This window comes from Podarcis filfolensis, assembly GCF_964270895.1.
Source record: "Podarcis filfolensis genome assembly, chromosome: 1".
NCBI lineage: Eukaryota > Metazoa > Chordata > Lepidosauria > Squamata > Lacertidae > Podarcis > Podarcis filfolensis.
In genome coordinates this window covers 70,323,662-70,344,028 of record NC_139604.1, presented here as the reverse complement: position 1 = coordinate 70,344,028, position 20,367 = coordinate 70,323,662, and the positions used below count along the sequence as shown (strand labels likewise).

The 20,367-nt window shown below is 40.3% G+C and overlaps 1 protein-coding gene across 4 annotated transcripts in view; it reads right to left on the bottom strand.

Moving 5' to 3' along the window:
- BMAL1 (basic helix-loop-helix ARNT like 1) overlaps positions 1-20,367 on the bottom strand; it is a 46,244-nt gene that overhangs the window by 14,008 nt on the left and 11,869 nt on the right. For 2 of the 4 annotated variants that reach the window (XM_083598737.1, XM_083598738.1), the window contains exons 2-10: positions 11,070-11,202; positions 9,798-9,964; positions 7,780-7,818; positions 7,332-7,373; positions 5,414-5,571; positions 4,783-4,862; positions 2,690-2,782; positions 2,301-2,418; positions 1,725-1,874 (exon numbers count right to left, since the gene is read on the bottom strand). In XM_083598737.1, the coding sequence (XP_083454863.1) occupies positions 1,725-1,874; positions 2,301-2,418; positions 2,690-2,782; positions 4,783-4,862; positions 5,414-5,571; positions 7,332-7,373; positions 7,780-7,811 (673 nt within the window). In that variant the 5' untranslated portion in view covers positions 7,812-7,818; positions 9,798-9,964; positions 11,070-11,202. Of the gene's footprint in view, positions 1-1,724; positions 1,875-2,300; positions 2,419-2,689; positions 2,783-4,782; positions 4,863-5,413; positions 5,572-7,331; positions 7,374-7,779; positions 7,819-8,766; positions 8,788-9,797; positions 9,965-11,069; positions 11,203-11,333; positions 12,577-20,367 lie in introns of those variants that run through there. The other 2 variants (XM_083598736.1, XM_083598739.1) reach the window with 2 other exon arrangements.

The window sequence follows — 20,367 nt, the reverse complement described above, 5'->3', positions numbered from 1 at the left end:
AGAAGAGGACATGTGCTGCCTTGTTAATAAGAAAATCAGACTACACACCCCATTCTGACAGTATGTGTAATGCACACTGCTTCAGTAGAATTTATAGATATGTTGAGAAAATGGTCATTTTAAAAAACTAAGCTTTTTTAAAAAAATAAGTTTCATGTGAATGAACTCCTCACTGGTTTGCAGTCTATCTAGATCTTCTTGAAAGATCAACTCATTTAATTATTAAATTATGCAATCCCCTCAGTATCCAGAGTTACCAACATTTCAAGTGTTTAGAACATAGGATCATTCTGATTATGCGCTTCCAAAGTGCAGTTTTATTTTAAAGATATTGATTTTTGAGGCTGAGTCCATTATGATGAACTTGGCCGGTTCAATCTTTCTCCTTAAAAATATCCATTGCTGTTACACTTAAGATTGTCAAATAATTTTATTTCCAAGCAAGGGCAACATAATCTGATCAATACAGGAAAAGGAAGAGAAGGACTCCTGCTGGATATGTCAACTTTGCTACCTTGTAAGTCAGGTGGACAAGCTTGCCATAGAATCCTCCATACATCCAATTTAGACAGTTTATGTTGAATTTCCGGGGCATGGTTGTGATACTGGCTTTCTATCTGTAGTAGGTGAAGCACAACCTTTCTGTCTTTGTAAAATGGTTAAGATATTAATGTCAATGGGCTGGACAGGGGTGGAGGAAGGGAAGTGCTGTGGGTGAGGGCCGCCCTGGGTGTCACCACTGAGGGGGGTGACAAAGTGCTGGGTGGCACTCACCGTGGGGCCTGCAGTGCGCCTGAGCCACACAACTCTCCCGGGAGAGACGCAGTGGCTTGGGCACGTGCAGGCTCTGTGCTGCCCAAACGGTCTGCCTGCTGCCTCCCTCCAGCTGTAGAGCGGCTGAGTGGGAGGAGGCAGGCAGACTCTGGGGGCCTCAAGGTGTGCCCCGCCCCTATGGGCTGTTCGCCCCACCCTCACGCTGCCCCTTTGTGCGGCTCCTGCCACCCCTTGGCATGCTGTCCCAGGCGCCTGAGCAACTTCCTCTGCCATTGGGGCTGGAGCCAGGGACTCCTTCCGAATTCATAGAAGGAACTGCTATCTTGCTGAAATTCTCAGGGGTGGGAAGACATATTTCCCTGATTTCCCTTTTCTCTGAAGCTCCCTGTATCTCTTCCCATCCACCTTTGGAGGGCAATTACACCCTAGAGCAGAGTTTCAGGGGACACAGAGGGAAGGACGAATCAGAGAAAATTACACGTTTTATCATCTTTGGCTCTGAATGCAGTTTGCTATCAACAATTTAAATGTTATGTCTACAAACTATATTCTGACCTCACTAGCAACTTGACTTGCGTCACCAAACATATACTATTTGATAGCAAAAAGTCTTAGAAACTGTTAAGAGAATTGACTGTTTTTAGCAATAGCATTATTACAATGTTATTATTTCAACCATTCGTGGACTCAAAAGCCATGGAAGACTGGAAGCTAAATCTCTTTTTCCAAATGATGCTTTATGTAGCCAGTGCAAATCTGATCCCATATGCAAAACCTCTGAATTGCTTCATAAGGTCAGAAACTGTAAGCCAGTGGGAGTCAGGTTTCTTCTTTATTTCTTCACATAGTTACAACTTTGCAGGGTCTTATTTGATCTCAGATAAACACCTTAATTGGTAGAAATGAACCAAAATTATTTTTCTAGATTAATCAAGGCATACTACTGGTACCTTTCTTTTTAGAACAGGTGGAAGGAAAGTCTTTATCTTCTACTTTCACGGATGGTCTGTTGCATTTCATCCTACAAAAGAACGAACGTCTTGCTCCAGAGCATAGTCGTGATGGTCCAGGCGTTATATCTGTTTTAACTGGAAGTCCAGCTGCAGTGGGGTGAAAAAACACCAATCCAAAATGGTGAATCTGGCTTGGCTTTAAATTTCTATTTTCAGATATACAGATCTGTAACTAGATAGTTCGTATCCATGAATATTAGTCAACAGAATGATATTCAATGGAGACAAAAGCAAAGTTCAGCATTCAGGGAAAGCAATTACGGGATTGGAAATACTAGGCTTAGCAAAAATACATATGAAAAGGATAATGGAATTTCAGTCGATTACAGGCCAAACATGAGTCAGGAGTGTGAAACTGCTGTAAAAAGGGCCAGTGTGATTTCATGCTTCCTGAGTTGAACCACAGTTTCCAAGTAACAAAAGGTAATAGTTCCACTTTATTTTGCGCTAGCTTAAAATCATCAGGACCTGTGAACTAGCCTGTGGAGCTCAATGAACATTCCAGTCACTCACTTTTCGCATCTATGAGCCTTTCCCGTGGTGCAGTATCAGAAGAAGAAAGTTGCTCCTTAACTTTGGCAATATCTTTAGGATGAAGGTAGTCAAATAAACTCTGACCAATCAGATCATTCTGCCAATAAAGAATGTTAACAACCAATTAAATTATTACAGACATGCAAGAAAAACTGTTAATAGCATTTTTGTAACATTTCAATTAACTGATATTTTAAATGAATGAAAACAATACTGTTTTTGTAAACTGAAATATTTCACTTCAACCCATAAAACAGAGAACAATATTGATAGCTTAAGCACAGAGTCATCTACATCTACCACTGAGTTGAACAAAATATGTTACAAGGCTCTGTTCTTTTCTACATCTTAAGAAAGACAAAATATACCTGACTATAGTTGAGGATCTTGAAGACTGATTCTGAAACAAACAGTATTTTGCCTCTGTCACAGCCCACAACGAAGAGAAAACCATCTGCAGCCTAATTGGGAAACACAGGACGGCCACTTTGTTATAGTGTGTTATTTACACATTGTTAAAATTATTCACAACATGCAGTTGAATTTCGGTGACCAAACACTTTGCATTTAAATGTAACTAGATTAGCACACGGCAAAAAAATTCAGTGGAGACTTGAGTATGGCGACACTATTTTTTAAATAATGCTGCCAGAAAATGGCAAGGCAAAATGGCTGAATGTCATTGGTAAATGTCTATTTATAAAGGGTAACATTCAGTCACACCTAAGCAATTATTTAAAAACCACCTTACTGCACTTGATCTTTTCTTTTTTTAAAACCTTTCTTTAGGGAAATTTCCAAAAACTGCAGGAGGTGACGTGGGGGGTGGGGTGGAGAGTAAGGGGTCATCTAATCTTCCTATTCTCACTCTAACAAAACCTTTGTCAGGATCTTAAGAGTCTGCCAGGAGCTGTTCATGTGTGTGGGTGGAAAAGGCCATAGAAGCAGGGAAGGCAAAAATGACTCACTTTCATTGGGCTGTTGCCAGCAATCTTTCCAAAGGGGCTTCTAGGAAACCAGGAGAAAAGGAATTGCTGGAAATAGGCTAGATTAATGCAAGGGAGACTCCAGAACATTATTCTTGTGGAGTATCTTACCAGACACTTGGAAAGGGGTCATATGCATGCAAAACAAAGAATGAAAATACTGCTTGAAGATCTTGCTAGATCTTTTCACCATATTAGAGGGGGGGGAGAGGTTGTCTTACACCACAAGATGGCACCCCTTTATCGCTTGGTTTATACCTCTTATCTGACCATGATGAATCTCACCCAGGGTGGGAGAGAGTTGGGTTCCTTTTACTGATGCCTTTCTCTAAAGTTTCATAGGAGATGTTCTCTTCCGATCTTAAAAATAAGATTATAAATCCTACTTAATTTCACTGGAGTGCTTGTCCATATGGAAGCATACAGAGCCAAGCCTGAATATTTGTATCAGTTGCACACCAAAGCTGCTTCGGCAGGGCAGAGACTCGGCATTCGTTTACCAGAGGGTAAAACCTGCAGGGCAGTCAGATCAAATTTGCAGAACGCAAATGAGATTTTGAAGATTTGTGGCAACCAATGAAACGGAGCATTTTTTTGTTGTATAGGATACTACTGGATACCATGTTTCTACCGACAGGTAAGCAGATGGGCTTTATTACTGTAATTCACCGAAACAGCATGGACACCCCAAATTTAATAAATATCAAGTCAGTTTCCACTAAGTTTTAAATATCACACGTTGCCATAAAAAAACACCTTGAACCTGACAAGAAATTATAGTCAGTGTCATCCTTCACATGCACTTCAAGCAAAATCAGAGGTTCCCTATTCAATACAGAATACATTGTTGCCAGAAGAAAACACTGGAGTGGGGTGAATAGACAGCGAAATCAAAGGCCATTTTCTAGAAACCAAGGTGCTTCATCTCCCTTTAGCATTTCTGCTCAGGAAACAGATTAGTCAACCTCAAAACAGTAGAGCATTATGAATTATATAATCACTTTTTGTAGTCCCTGGTAATTTATTATCAATTTTTTGGTTTACTGGCTACTAATCCAGAGTTTCATGTTACTGGGAAGCTTACTCAACACTATATTGGGGTTAGCACAGTGTGCTCATAACAGGCAGACAGCGAATTGCTGGTAAGTCCATTGGTTTAAAAAGGGCTGGAGCAGGGGGGGTTTTCTGGAAAAAGAGGTGCCAGAACTCACCATGAACGCCTCCCTTGCTCTCTTATAATGACAATGGCACCCACCTGAGAGGTGCAGAAAATGAGTTCCAGTACGTTCCAGGTGAAGAAAGCCCTGGGCTGAAGCTTTTGCATATAGCATGCATCTCCTACGCTGGAGGAATTTATGGTTGCAGTGTCTGGTATAAGAGAACTCCACCCTACATGAAACGCCACCACACTTACAAGAATCTTCTCTTTCATTGCACACTATACATGCTTTCATGTATCTGAAGTTAACACATACCCTAAGAATAAGATGTTTTAGTTCATCATCTGACAAAAAGGCAGGTTTGTAGTTTGCTTCTGTATATGGGTTTGTGGCACCTTAAAGGCAAAGGGAAGAAAAGTAATTATTCTTTGAGTAAATAAACCAGTTGTGCGAGGTGCAGAAGGGGTTACATTCTATTTGCACAACTATTTTCAGTGTCCCTAGTCTGTTTTCTAGTAATGCTTAGAATGATGCCTCAAATACTAAAAACCAAGTAGACGCTGCTCCCAAAAGCTACTATGAGACAGCAGCAATTTCTTTCTATTCAGAAACTTACAAACCTTTTACCAATAAAGGTTGGCATGATAAAATATCTATTTTGTATCTTTTACTGGTATGAAAGCACCTTTAACAAATCTGTAGATCACATGGTGCAAGCTAGTTCAAATCTCACTTCAGTCAAAATCTCACAAGGTGCCCTCAGGTAAACTGCTGCTCTTTCATTCTCCCATCTAAAATAATACTAATCTACTTAACCACAATGGTGTAAGCAATACTGAAATAATAAGTGCAAAGTGCTTTCACTGCTCCATCACACCAACATTTCCCCTGGTTTTTAAGTTCCACAAGTAACCTCTCTAACTACACAGGTTGTTTTAAAATTTACCTCTTAACGTCTTCATGTGCTGAACAGCCATTCTCAGTACCGTAAGTTTATCTAGTTTTCTGGACATAGCATTGCATGTTGGCACTAAAGAGGCCAATTCATCGATAAAACTGTTCATCTTATCACGACGTCTTTTTTCAATCTGACTGTGAGCCTCCCTAAGTGATAATGAAATAAGGATCGTGACATTTCAGGTATCCAGAGTTACATCACAAATCTTAATTGCTTTTGTGAAAAAAGAGACAGGATTGCTTACATTATCAGGAGATAAACCTTTATTTACTTTACATTGGCTACATAATGAAGAAATGAAACAAAGTAAACAGGAGGATGAAAGCTGATGAGTAAATTGAGGGAAACCAACTATAAATGAGGATGTAAAGGTAAAGGGTAAAGGTACCCCTGCCCGTATGGGCCAGTCGTGTCCGACTCTAGGGTTGTGCGCTCATCTCACTCTAGAGGCCGGGAGCCAGCGCTGTCCGAAGACACTTCCGGGTCACGTGGCCAGCGTGACGAAGCTGCTCTGGCGAGCCAGCGCAGCACACGGAAACGCCGTTTACCTTCCCACTAGTAAGCGGTCCCTATTTATCTACTTGCACCCGGGGGTGCTTTCAAACTGCTAGGTGGGCAGGAGCTGGGACCGAAAGACGGGAGCTCACCCCGCCGCAGGGATTCGAACCGCCGACCATACGATCGGCAAGTCCTAGGCACTGAGGTTTTACCCACAGCGCCACCCGCATGGGTAAAATGAGGATATAGTCTTGGTCATGTAAAGGGAAAAAAAGAAGTCAAGAATCACTGCAATTATCTGAAATGAATTATTTTAGTTTAGACAACAACCCTAAGCCTCGGGTATGCCTGCCTGCAGGAAAACAGACAGACCATTTCAGAGGAGCTTTCAAGCCATTTCACATACAATATAGAACACTCAATTTGTCTGGCAATCAAATTCTAAATTGGACTTCCACACAGCATGAAGGCGAGGCTTCACCAGAAAGATGCTGAATGGGTAATGCTCAGTGATGATCATGTAGGTTTTGCAGTGTGTGTGATGCACAAGCACCCACAGAGTCTAGGGACCCACCAAACTCAAAAACCTTAAATGATCATATAGGTCAGGTGCGTATTGCAAAATATTTTGATGAGTCTACTCATCAAATATTTGAAAATATGTAAAGTTAAAAATGTAATTGTTCTCATATAACTTTGCCATGCCAATAAATACCATGCATGAATATGTATTTGTAATTTACATATATTCTGAAGATATGTACTTCATAGTTAATTAAATGTCCTTTTTGCATAAGAGTGTTTCATATCCTGTAAGAAAGGTACATCACTGTATTGAATCTTAGTGATGCTGATCTTGAAAAGTATGGGATGAACCTGAGCCTGCACTTCTAACTCAATTACCATATTGTTTAACATTTTTGGAATCTGAACCCAACATAAGGTCGTGGTCTCAAACTCTGAAGTGATTCTATGATTTGCCGTAGCTAACATTATTGTAAGATTATGTGTTTAATTCACATCTATTATACGTGGCACATTTATTACTTGTATAAATCTCTCTGTCACGTGATATATTTTAAATACTTCATAATTAGCTAAATCTTTAACTTCATCCACAATCTATAAACTGGAAATACTAAGGAAGCACAAACTGCAGGGTTTGAAAAACATCCTTGTTAGTGGGAACTATATGGGATGCGCTGGCAGAAGAGAGAAATGTTGTAATCTCTGGATCAAAAAATGAAATGGCTTTTTAATATACACTCATTTCTCATGAGTGTAGGAGCATAATTTTCTATTAAAGAAATAAAAATCCATTATAGGAAGACATCCAAAAGGCCTTTATGGATCACATCATAAGCTCACTCACTGTTCACGGAGTTGAAACAAAGACTCATTGTTTTACCTTGCATTTTTTATTCTGCCTTGCTGGTCTGTATATTCCAACCTAGCAGAGAACAAAAGTGATACAAATCAAGTCGAGACAGCAATATAATCTTTGCCATGAGACAAGGTGAGGAAGAAAGATGCTTTTCAAATAAATCTATACCCAAAGCCCACTTAAATATGTAGAATTGCACAATGCTTTGGATCACAGCCACTTACATTTCAGAAGGATCACAACTACGCATTTTCTCACCAAGGTGAGGATTTCTATTTCATCTAGGTGTTATATTAAGACTTGATCTTCCAGTAGGATTACCACAGTCCTTGTATACTCTCCAGATTCTCACAGACCTCAATTACACTCCACATCTCCTTATCTCACTCTCTAGAATTATCTGAGCTTTACTTTGAATACACTTATTTTTCAAGATGCACAATCAATTCAGCAATGATGCACAAATAAATACCTTCCATGTTGATCATCTTTATCTGTGTCCATACCTTCGCTACAAAACCAGAACAAAAGAAAAATCAACAGGGTAAAAATGCAGCAGAATTTGCTTCAATGATCCTCACTCCCACACCTTGCTAAAACATAAGCATTTACACAAGTAAAAACAGATGGTGTGCTGCAGCAGCATTCATTATATCTATATTTCCTGAAAATAACCAAGATAAAAAACGGGCTGTTGAATGGCCATGAGCAGACATTCACCTCCACCCCACATTTAAATGTATCCTTGGAACTTGGCCATCCTTTGTAATGCATTGATATATCCACCTAATTTAAAAGAAACAGCAGCTAACTTTAGATGGTGGATACATTAAGGACTATCTAGTTAAACACATGAGCCTGGTTCAGGCATTTCTCTCCACACAACTGATATAGCGCAAGTGACAAGGGGCCATATGCCCCGTCTCCCCATCATGCTTCACAATGTCCCCTTCTCAATACTGTACATGAGCTGTAGGAGCATCTACAGAATACGTATAGGCTATTGCCATGATCTGGAACCCTATATGCTCTCATGGGGGTGGCCTATGTGCATTTGGCGTAAGATACCTATAGGCCTACTGTCTTTTCTCCACAAGATTTCTATCATCTGATGAGAAATGCCTGCACAGGACTGGCCTGCCACTGAAAATGGCGAGCCATTTCCCCCTCAGCTAGCCCTTCCTACATTTGAGGACAGAGCATAGAGGGTGCAATGCTAATCATACAACAGGAATCCAAGTACTGTGTGTGTGTGTGTGTGTGTGTGTATACACACCTTCCCAAGAGCTTTTTTCTTTAAAAAGGCATTTTATCAGAATCATGAACTTTGCTTACTAGTGACTAGCCAGATAAACAACAGACTGTGCTTGAAAACAATCATATTTTTTCTCTTGCAATTCTTTTACACAGTGAGCATTGTAACAAGGCCCCCCTTTCCCCATATGATGTTTGTACTTACTCAAAAGAAAAGCCATCGAGTCTGAAAAGAGAGAAAAATATTGTTCAGTTTATACTAAATGATGAAAAGCGTTTTCTATCCACATATAGTTTTCAGTGAATCTTAATTTCTACTATTTGATCATTGCAATTGTGTACCTTGAGAAGATTTTTATTAAAAATCTGAACCTCCTGTCCATTGGCGTAGCATGGGTTGTCAGCACCCGGGGCAAGGCAAGTAATTTGCGCCCCCTAACCCGTGGAGCCAGGTAGGGGCAGAGAGCTGCGAGTGCGAGCGCCCCCCCCCAGATGTTGCGCCCGGTGCGGCCGGCCCCCCCTGCACCCCCCACGCTACGCCACTGCTCCTGTCTAATGTTTCAGTAGGATACTTGCATTTGCAAACATAGGTATAGGTCTGTTCTATTCACACACAACTTTTATTTATTTATATTTCTTTCACAAAATTTATATACTTCTTGATTGTGGAGAGGACACCTCAAAGTGGTATACAAAAAAACCCCAATAAAATTATCAATAAGAATTAACAACAATAAGTTAAGACTTTTGAAAAAGTTGAAATGTTTTATTTATTTCATAATATTTTGTTTCAGGTGGACACCCAAAGAAAGTAATGTGTGAACAATGTGTGCTTTGGGCCTGACAAAACAGCTCTGAACTTTTTCTGAAAGCAGAACTAGAATAATCAGCAAAGAATTGAATCATATTTTCAGCTTTAATTCAAATTACAAATAAAGACTTATTTATCAAATAATACAACAAATAATACCCCCTATAAATGCAAATTTTTGGGATAAGAACTCTTTGTGCCACGTTTACAAAGCAGTCATTTTTATGTAAATGAAAGTCCATTGTCCCCCAAAACTCAATTCTCTTCAAAAGAGTGTATTTGTGATTTCCCATGAATTAATAGATCACTGTAGGAATTTTTTTACAGGTTGAAAAACACCTCATCTATTTCCACTATTTCTGGAAGGAAAACGGACTCCAAATAAAAATGGAATTTGAACAACAGGCACAGCTGAAAGGTTATACTAATAGGAAATGCACTTACTGATAATCAGTAGAACTGCCTTTCCTTTTCCTATTACAATCCATTCCTGAAGAGCTAAGAGAACTAGAGATTAGGTCAGTGGGGCCTGGTGACATAAAATCACTGATTGTAGAAGAAATGTCCATCCTTTGGTCAGCCATTGGATTGTCTAGAATTACCACAAAAAGAAGAAGAAAAGAAGCACAGGAAATTGGTTTACCGAATGGCTACACCACAAGAACAGTTAATGGGTTCATATAGCCCCTGCTGTCCCTAAGAGTTAACTTCATTACAATAATTTCTTACCTCAGCCCACAACAATTCTATTAAGTATAATAAGAAATCTTTTCCCCTATTCTACTGGAAGAAATAGATAAGAAATGCCATTCAGTATCAGAAATAATGTTTATCCCAGTGCTCCTGAAAAGCTCGCAAGAGAGGTAAGATGGAGACAGCCATTTTGTTTGTTCCCATGAGGTGGCAGTCAAAAGTACATGGGGTTCCGAACCTGGATGTTCCATGAAGACTAATCACCATAATCCTTTGAGATTTTTTACAGACTGTTTTTAAAGTCATCATGCCAAGATCATCTAAGTACTCTACTGCTGAACAGAGCGGTTATGCCCAGGTCCACGTCTAACACTCTTGCCACTGGGACCATAGCTGAAGCTTACAATTTCAATTTGAGTAAAGAGAAAGGTGACTCTGGTAACAGTTTTGCTATGCTTTTTTTTCAGTCTTCAAAGTGCTACAGTACTCTTTGTTAAACTAAAGCTGTAGCCAACAAGATTGCTCTGAAAAACTAATTGTCATGTAATTTCCTGGTCACTTCTGAATGTATAGCAGCTGACTTTGCACCATGTGCTCATATTCCTAAAACACACCATGGATATCAAGTTCTTGAAATATTATATGAAGCCTAGAATTGATACATTAAAAAAAAGATAAAAAGTGATGGGACTTTATTTGAGATGATGGCAAGACATCTGTAAAATACAGGCAACTGATAAAAGAGTTGGGAAAAGAGAACGGTAGAAAGCAAACAAATTTCTCCATGGAAAAAGAGCTGCAAAAGGTTCAAGTAACTTAAAAGGCGAAAGAGGTGGGGCAATATAATTAGTTTTCAATTACGGTTTTGCGTAATAAGCATTTTTAGAGTTCTTAAGAGTTCAACAAACAAAGCAGTCCACTCTTATTTCCTTCTTTGTGAAATATAGTAAGAGTATATAGAAACGCAAGCCAAAAGCACCGAAACCCCCGATGGCTGTTCCTACCTGTAGACTTGATTTCTGGAATCTTAGATCCACTCTGGAAGGATGTGCACTCCTGCTGCCAGTGCAAAGCAGCCAATCACCTTAACCCTCCTTTCATTTCCTCCAGCCTTGTTTCTCAGCAGCTTCCAAATGCCTGGGTTGTAGGAAACAAATATCACACTGTCAATTTCCTTTATTACATCACCAGCTATATTCTTCCGATGCTTTTTAAAAAATGTTCAAGGTGACAACTAATTAACATTGTTCAGTTCAAAGGGTCCACACCCTAATCTGCTAGGAAACATTCCACTTCTTTATATCAGAATCAGGTGAGAGGGTGGCAGTGGTGAATCGATGCCTCGACTCAGTAATGCCCTGCATGACGGGTAACGTACTGAAGCTCAATCCAGACAAGAGAGAGGTGTGCATAGTTGGCCTTCAGCGGTGACATTCTGTCAACTTTGGATGGGGTTGTATTCCCCATGAAGAAGCAAGTTTGTAGTTTGGGAAAGACATTTACGTCAAGCTGATACTGTGGGTGGTCAAAATACCATCCATGGGATGTACCAGGTCTGGCACTTTCTAGGCAGATATAGTTACATCAGATTTATCAGAAGTGTCGTCACACCCAGGCTGTAATACTGTAATGCATTGCACAGTACATGAGGCTGGCAAAGACAGCTCAGAAATTTCAGTTGGTTCACAGCAGGGGAGGAAATGGCCGTTCTGGACAATTAACAGTATCTTAAAAAAAAATCTGCACTGCACTAATTTAAGGTGTTGAGTTTAACCTCTTAATCCCTAAATGGCTTGAGGCCCTTTTGTCCCATAGGAACCCACCCCAAATGACCCCTCCTGCAAATACCCCTTTAGCAAATACCCATACCAAGGTTGTATTGGTGCAATTCGGAAAAAGGCTTTTTTGTTTGTATGTGATGTCTGCCTGGAATGCTCTTCCCACAATAGGTGAGGGGAACACTTATATCATGTGAACACAATCAAGCCCATTCTGTTCTTCAAGACTTTGCCCACCTCCCCCAACCAGCTGCCCTCCAAACGTTTTGAACCACAACACTCATCACCCCCAACCACTAGTCATGCTGGCTAGAACTGACGGGACCTGTAGCCCAGAACATCTGGAGTGCAATAGTGGTTTAAAGATTTCAATAGTGTTTTTTAAATATTTGAGAGAGCTTTCTGTTCATTAAGTATTGCTGCTGCAATAGATGAATTTTAAGTGAGTTTTATGGATTCTGTTTTAAGCTTTATAAACTTTGCTCATTTATTGGTTTTGCTTGCTGCCTGCTATTATGTTTGTCATAGTACTGTTTCTGCTTATATATTGTTTCAACAGAAAAGCATATACAGTGGTACCTCAGGTTAAGTACTTAATCTGTTCCGGAGGTCCGTTCTTAACCTGAAACTGTTCTTAAACTGAAGCACCACTTTAGCTAATGGGGCCTCCTGCTGCTGCCGTGCTGCCGGAGCATGATTTCTGTTCTCATTCTGAAGCAAAGTTCTTAACCCGAGGTAATATTTCTGGGTTAGCGGAGTCTGTAACCTGAAGCGTATGTACCCTGAGGTACCACTGTATTTTAAACAGATACAAACATACATAGTAGTCAGGAATACAGACACATAAGCATGTCTGTCATTACACAGCCCCAAATGCTGCCTCTACTTTACACCAAATAAAGATGAATTAAATAATCAGTTAAACCAAGAGACCATAAACAAAACCCACCCCTCACATCCATGCGTCATGGCACTGGATGATGACTATTCATAGTTCAAGGCAAAGTCAAACAAAATTAAATGTACCTTCAGGCTGGCGTCTGATTGTATGGCCCAGTCTGAAATTATGTACAAGGATGTGTGCTCAGATACACAAACTCCCCACCCCCATTAATTTCAACAAATGGAACAGCTCCATGCACACAAAGGAAGGCCATGCAGAGCTACTGTGAATGAGGAACTCACTCGTGCAACCTTGCAACTATATTGGCAAAACTTTTTACTAACTCACAAGTCTCAGCATGCCTGTGCCAGGCACTTTCAACAGCCTGAACAAGTACCAACCCTTGCCCAACTTACAAAAGTTTCTCAGCCTGGTTACTTCCTTGGTGGAGACTCTTATAGATAGGTGACTGGGCAACTGCCAGGCTCCTAACCTAACCTATGTATGTACAGAAGCTCTCCTGTGTGGACTGGAACATAATTGGGGGTCAGTACTGAAATGAAGCCCCTGGAAATGGGGGGGGCACACACACACAGCCAAACATTAGATTGAGGCACTTTCCATGAATGGAAACCCTGCTTACAGATGGCTTCTCAGCCCCATTTTGAAAACCTCCTTTTCCCTCAGTCCCTCATCCCATTCAACAACATTTCCTGACCTCCAGGAAAGATGGAGTTGGGAAGTTTAATTCCTTCAGCCCATCTCTGCGCACTTTACTCTGTATCCAACCCAAAGAAGCATACTATGCAAACCACCTGTGGTTCAATATTTACATGTTCACAAAGCATATTTTTTTCAATAACTTCTAATTAAAATGTAATTTTACTATTTAGCCTCCTGCTCTCAATGTTAGCATTGCTTTTTGTATGTTGCCTTACATAATTTCTAAAACTTTTTTAATTGTTAGATTTTCATATTATAGAGTAAGACTGATATGCAGCCAAGAAGAACACATTGTATGCTTATTTGCACAAGAATGTATATCCCCACCCTTTTAATATTTACTCATAATTCAGGGCAGTTAAAAACCATTAAAATAGCCCCTTCATAATAAAATATTAGAAGCAAACAGTTTAAGACAGAACAGACAAGAATAAAGAGGTAAAATGACATCTACTAATTAAGGCAAAAGTTTGCTGGAAGAAAAAAGCATTTACCAACCAGTGGAAAGTGGCAAAAAGCCCAAATGAGCTTCACAGGGCAACAACTTCTATAATTTGGATGTGAAAAAGATTTCTCTTGTTGTAGCCAACTGCAGTATAGAAAAATTCATAAACCTACAGTCTGTGGCCCATCAGCTGGAGTGCTCCTTCCTGAGCCCTAAGACCTTTCTGAAATTATGTTGCACCTGAGCAAGAAGAGTTGTCTCTGCAAGGCAAGGCAAGGTAGAGGTGCCTATATTTTCTGAAGAGTTGGGGGTCTCTCCAAAGTTGAGGGGACTTTCACTTCATTTAGTTTTAAAATGAACTAAAATAAAATGACTGCCAGGTGATTAGGAGTCTTGGCAGCTGGTACAAAATAACCTCTTAGGTTAGCCACCTCTGGATTAAATTAACATGGCAGCCCTAATGATTTACAGGGCAATCCTGACCATGTCTACTTGGAAGCAAGTCCTATTGAATTCAATGGGGCTTATGGCTGTACTCTTGGTATAAGTAAGAAACAGGAAGATGTTTACACTATCAATATGAAAGGCTAGGAAACCTAACATAACTAAGGTACTAGAATCATGTAAAATATTAAGTAGATATGCTACAGTTATCTCCCACTTGGACTACTATTTTAATTTTAATTAATTGATTGTCTGTTTTTATGTTCTTTGTATATTGCGTTAGTTTTATGATGTTAGCCACCCTGAGCCCAGCTCTGGCTGGGGAGGGCTGGGAACAAATAATTTATTATTATTATTATTATTATTATTATTATTATTATTATTATCATCATCATCATCACTGCAACATGCTCTATGTGGGGCTACCTTTGACGGTGACTCAGACATTACAACTAATCCAGAATGCGGCTGCCAGACTGGTGACTGGGAGCAGGCTCCGGGACCATATAACACGGGTCCAGAAGTATCTACATTGGCTCCTAGTATGTTTCTAAGCACAATTCAAAGTGTTGGTGCTGGCCTTTAAAGCCCTAAGTGGTCACAGCCCTGTATACCTGAAGAAGCATCTCTACTCCCATCGTTCAGCCCAGACACTGAGATCCAGCTCCGAGGACCTTCTGGCAGTTACCTCATTGTGAGAAGTGAGGTTACAGAGAACCAGGCAGAGAATCTGCTCGGCGGTCACATCCACCCTGTGGAACACCCTCCCGTCAGATGTCAAAGAAATAAACAACGATCTGACTTTTGGAAGACATCTGAAGGCAGCCTTGTATAGGGAATTTTTAAATGTGTGATGGTTTACTATGGTTTATTAATTTGCTGGGGTGGGCTTATTAATGGGTCAGATGAGTGGCTTATTTATAAATTTAACAACAACAACAACAAATTTCCAACAAAGCCAGTGGGACATGTATTGAAAGCCACTATATGTTTCAATGCATATCTGCTAACTCTGCTTTCTTTAACACCCCCTCTACACTGCTTCCCTCACACTAGCCGTGTGCTAAAAACAATAACCATTATAAAATCTACTACACTGAGGTTGCTTTTTAAAAAAATACTCTGTCATTAGTAACCTCTGGTATAATACTTGTTAACTGCCAGGCGGCAGCTACTCATTTTACTACAATGTAATGAGAGAGCACACTGACAATAGATCTTTCCTCTTGTTTCTCAAGGCACTGCACAAAACAGCCCACAAACAAGGCAACACTGCCCTGCTGTAACATACTCTGAACACCCACAGTCCCAAACACAGCCAAGTTCTTCATATTGTGACCCCAAGCCTGTTGCCAAGATACTTCAAGGATTTATTTGAAAGAATGCCATCTAGGCCACTTCCTGATTAGAGTCCTGGTAGAAGAGAACCAAGGCATGCTCTCGGTGGATCACATTCTGCCGCTGCTGCAACTCTCCCTCTGTTATTTTATATTAAAACATTTTCTCAGAGAGATACTGAATAGAAATCAGGGATCAAGTCACAGACTCTGCCTGCATTTGGATTCAGGGCTTCTCTTCCAACTGCCCATCGTCACATGATTGATTTAATCACGCAGCAAATCAGATCATGAGCACATAAACACCTCAATGAGCAAATCAAGGTCAGAGCAAAAAAAAAAAAAGTAGGTCAACTTAAAAAGTCTGCTGAGGCACCCATCTGGGAGGTGAGACCTCAACACGCAAGCGCTGCCAGCTCCAACACTGCCTACAGGAAAAATTACTGTCACCATAAAACAATGCTTGTTTCTTTCCAACAAGACATCACTCCTCACTTGCTGAATCACAAGTGCACCACACCACGAAGGCATTCTTTTTCAATTACCAACAATGTCTGCACTGCATTTCTTTTAGCAAAAGAAATACGACGATGAAAGTTGTGTCTGCTTTCATTATGCATCCCCAAATGACAAAAGTATACAATGCAGACTTCCCAACAAACAAATTTGCATGTGTTCTGTGAACGGAAAATTATGCAAAATGTAAGAGTAGCCCTGCAGGATGAAAACAAAGGTACATCTAGACTGGCACTCTTTTTCCCAAAGGGGAGAAGCACATGCCTCCAGGAGCCTACAAGCAGGAATCTCACTCCCCAGAAACTAGCATTCAGCTGCAAAAAGTCTCCAACCATGGATGTTCCATTAAGGCAGGGGTCAGCAAACTTTTTCAGCAGGGGGCCAGTCCACTGTCCCTCAGATCTTGTGGGGGGCTGGACTATATTGGGGGGGTGAACGAATTCCTGTGCCCCACAAATAACCCAGAGATGCATTTTCAATAAAAGGGCACATTCTACTCATGTAAAAACATGCTGATTCCCAGACCATCCGCGGGCCAGATTGAGAAGGCAATTGGGCCGCATCTGGCCCCCGGGCCTTAGTTTGCCTACCCATGCATTAAGGCATCATGACTAATAGCCATTTCATTACAGCCTCATATGCAAACCTGTTTTCAAAAACACTTCTCTGAAATGAATGCTTAAAGGGTTTTACAAACAAACAGTAAAAATGAAGGGGGAAAGATTGAGGGAAGTGAGTGCTTGGGCAAGTGAAAAGGCTAGGAAGAGGAAGTGAGAAAAGGAAGGGGTTGGTGGGAAGAGGAGGCAGAAGAGACAGAAGAAAACAGAGCAGTAATTCCCAACCTTTAGAATGAGAGCTCCTTTTTAACCTAAACTTTATTCCCACTAATGTAAAATATCCCTGCACACAGGACTATCAGTTGTATAGTTCAGTGAAATCTGCAATCCCTGTAAGTAAAGCTATTTCAATATACAATTAATCTGATTCTATTTTATTTATATTTCATATCTGTATTTATATTTCCTTTTTTATAAGCCAGCAGGCATTAGCAGCAAATGCTACCTAGAACAACAGACCCAAAAAGTCTGCCTTCCCAAATATCTTAAACCAGAAAATGGCCGGAACTCACACCCCACACCCAAGAATTAGGCAACACCAATCCACAGAATTTATCCCAATAAAGCACATGAAATAACGTCAAAACTAAGAAACCGTAATGTAATCAGAAATTAGGAAGCAATAAGTCTGCCAATGGTCCATAATACAAATCCCATTAAAATTAAAAGGGGAGCACAGTGAGACTTGTAAAGGCTTTAATAAAGTTCCCCCGCTCCCATTTGAACCTCCAGAGGCACAAACAGGAGACAAGGCTGTTTTAAAGCCCTTTGCAAAGGTGCTTTTTGAAGCATCTTCTCTCCCACTTTTAAACATACAGTAGCTTGTTCAAAGGAGAGAGGAGGCTGTTTCAATTAATGTTTTTGCTTTAAGTGAGCGGGCAAAGGGAGAACACCTTTTCTGATGCCTTGGAATGGGATGGACTCCAAGTTGGCACCACAAGTTAGTGTCTGTCAGCATCTATATTAAGTTGAAGACCATTATTATGGATGTTTCACCATATTTTGTCCAGATAGATATGTGTAGTTGATTTCATTATACAACCATATATGACCCTCTCATAGACTTCTCAATTAATCAATCAAGCTTGGACATGGATTTGTCCATCCATGGTGGGCTGCTAGGTGAGTAGGATTGAGCTGGCTTACAAGTTGGTGAATGTACCCTTATCACTGGAGAGTGGTGCATATGATTCCTTCCCAATGCCTGCCAACATGTAATGGGGTGTTTTGTTTTTTTAAAGGATGCTAAGACTGCCCCTCCCAGAATGAAGCATGTCTGAGTCCACCAAAAAGACATTATAAAATTCTGAGATACGGCATGTTAAAATGACTTTTCTCAGTAGGTAGCTATAACTTGCCTCATGGCTCACCAAAATAATAAAGTATTTTTTCCCCAAATAAACAATAGGAAATGTTAATGAATGAAAGGCCTGCAATTACATAAAATATATATACATTGCGGTTGAATACACATTTTCATAGTGTACTGAACTTCACTCAGAGCTCTGACATCTTTCCATAGCAGCTGAGTTCTGGCCATGTTAAACCTGACTTACCTATAGGTTTGGAAAGATATGAACAAGTCCAAGGGGATGGTTAAGAAACACAGTCAAGGAATTATAAACACAAGAAAGCTTCAAAAAGGAGTACCGTATTTTTCGCTCTATAAGACGCACTTTTCCCCTCCTAAAAATTAAGGAGAAATGTGTGTGCGTCTTATGGAGCGAATGCAGGTGGGAGGCTCTGCTCAGCGCTCCCTTTAAAAAGCCCTCGGGGGCTTTTCCCCGAGGAGGGAGAAGGGGGAGACTTAGCCACGCGCAGCCTCTCCCGGGCAGGAGATGAAGGCTCCCCTTGCCCAGAAGAGGCTGCGCGCGGCCAAGCAAGAAGCCAGGACAGCCAGGACAGAGGCTGTGCACGGCTATCCCATAAGCCAGGACAGCCAGCGGGATCGCTGTGCTGCAATCCTGCTGGCTGTCCTGGCTTATGGGATTCAGAATATATATTTTCTTGTTTTCCTCTTCCAAAAACTAGGTGCATCTTATGGTCTGGTGTGTCTTATAGAGCAAAAAATACGTTAAGTGCTCTTTTTTATTCAATTAGCTACAAATCACAACCTCATACATTGTTGCTAGTACAAGCAAATCTTTCAGCAGCTACAGTATCAGACAATTTACAGTTCTAGACATCCATTCCGATTTTTAGTGCAGCTCTGAGCTTTGTGGCTAGCAACAATCTGTTTTAGTACTTCAAGAGCAATACTAGCACCTGCACTGCCTCTACCTTAGGCTACCAAATCAAAAGCTCATAAAAGCCAAACAAACCTCCCAAGGCAAGGAGTTCCGCATTCTTGATGGCATGACATAAGAGATTCTTGCACATCCCTGCCAATTGTACCTCAGCAGGTGATGGGACATGCAAAAAGACTTCACCAAATGTTCTTAGTAGGCAATGATCTTACTAACCAGCTCATTACATTTTTTATTTGCCTGCATGCCTATACAAAGTTCTATTAGCCATTGGCAACTATTTTCTATGTTTGTTTTCAGCCTCGCCTGCTCTCAAAATGGTCCATTTTATCACACAGGGACACAATCATATGAATCACACGCACTTCATGTAATTGTGAAAATATTTGTGTCAACTCTATCATATTAAAAGACCCAGATTTGATGGGGCAACAAAACAAATTTAGAGAATGTAAACATCTGTGTTCTGATTTACAATAGTTATTAGAGAATTAGAGAATTTACTAGAAAATTAGTTTTTGCAAAGGTCCCAATTTACTATACATTTTTCCTTAACTGTAGTAAAAATCTATCACCCTACATTTCTTGTTTGCTTATTCTGTATATTTGTTTCTCACGCTATCCAAAAACTGCAGGATTGATTATAAAAGAAACAAGTATAAGACACTTAATCACATTGAGTTGTTACACTGAACCATGGTTCAGTGAGACATGAACAAAACTAGCCTCCTCCCAGACTCATTAAAGGGGGGAGGATTTTGAAAGCTTTTACTCTTTCCCTTAACATGCACTGCATCCAAACCAGGGGAAGTGGTTCAAGTTCTACAGTTAAGTGTTCAACCAAACCAACCTCCTGGCCCATGGTTTGACATTAGCTTGTGTAACGCCTTCCCATATCATTTATGCATTTTGGTAAGGGTTATTCACAGAGGTACACTGTGAGCCAAAGATGTACCTCAAGCTTTACATATACAGTATTTCAAGCTGCATAACAATCACTGTAAAGGCAGAACTGCTATGATGCTTTTGGTACATTTTAAAGGGATGTATGCAGCGTGATCCAGGCATGTATAATCAGAGGAAATTTTCATTTAGTCTTACTCACTAGAATAGGTGCTAAGGATTGCACTTTGACTTTTCCTGCATATGTAAATAACACCCTAAGCCAAAAACCTTGGAAAAGGTCTTGTTCTAATCTACAGTTATAAATTATGGACCTTGTGAACATCAAATAGAGCTTCCTATTCACCTAGGGGAAGATATTCTGAAATCTAAGTTTTAAACATAAACCATTACTGTACATCTGGCCAGCC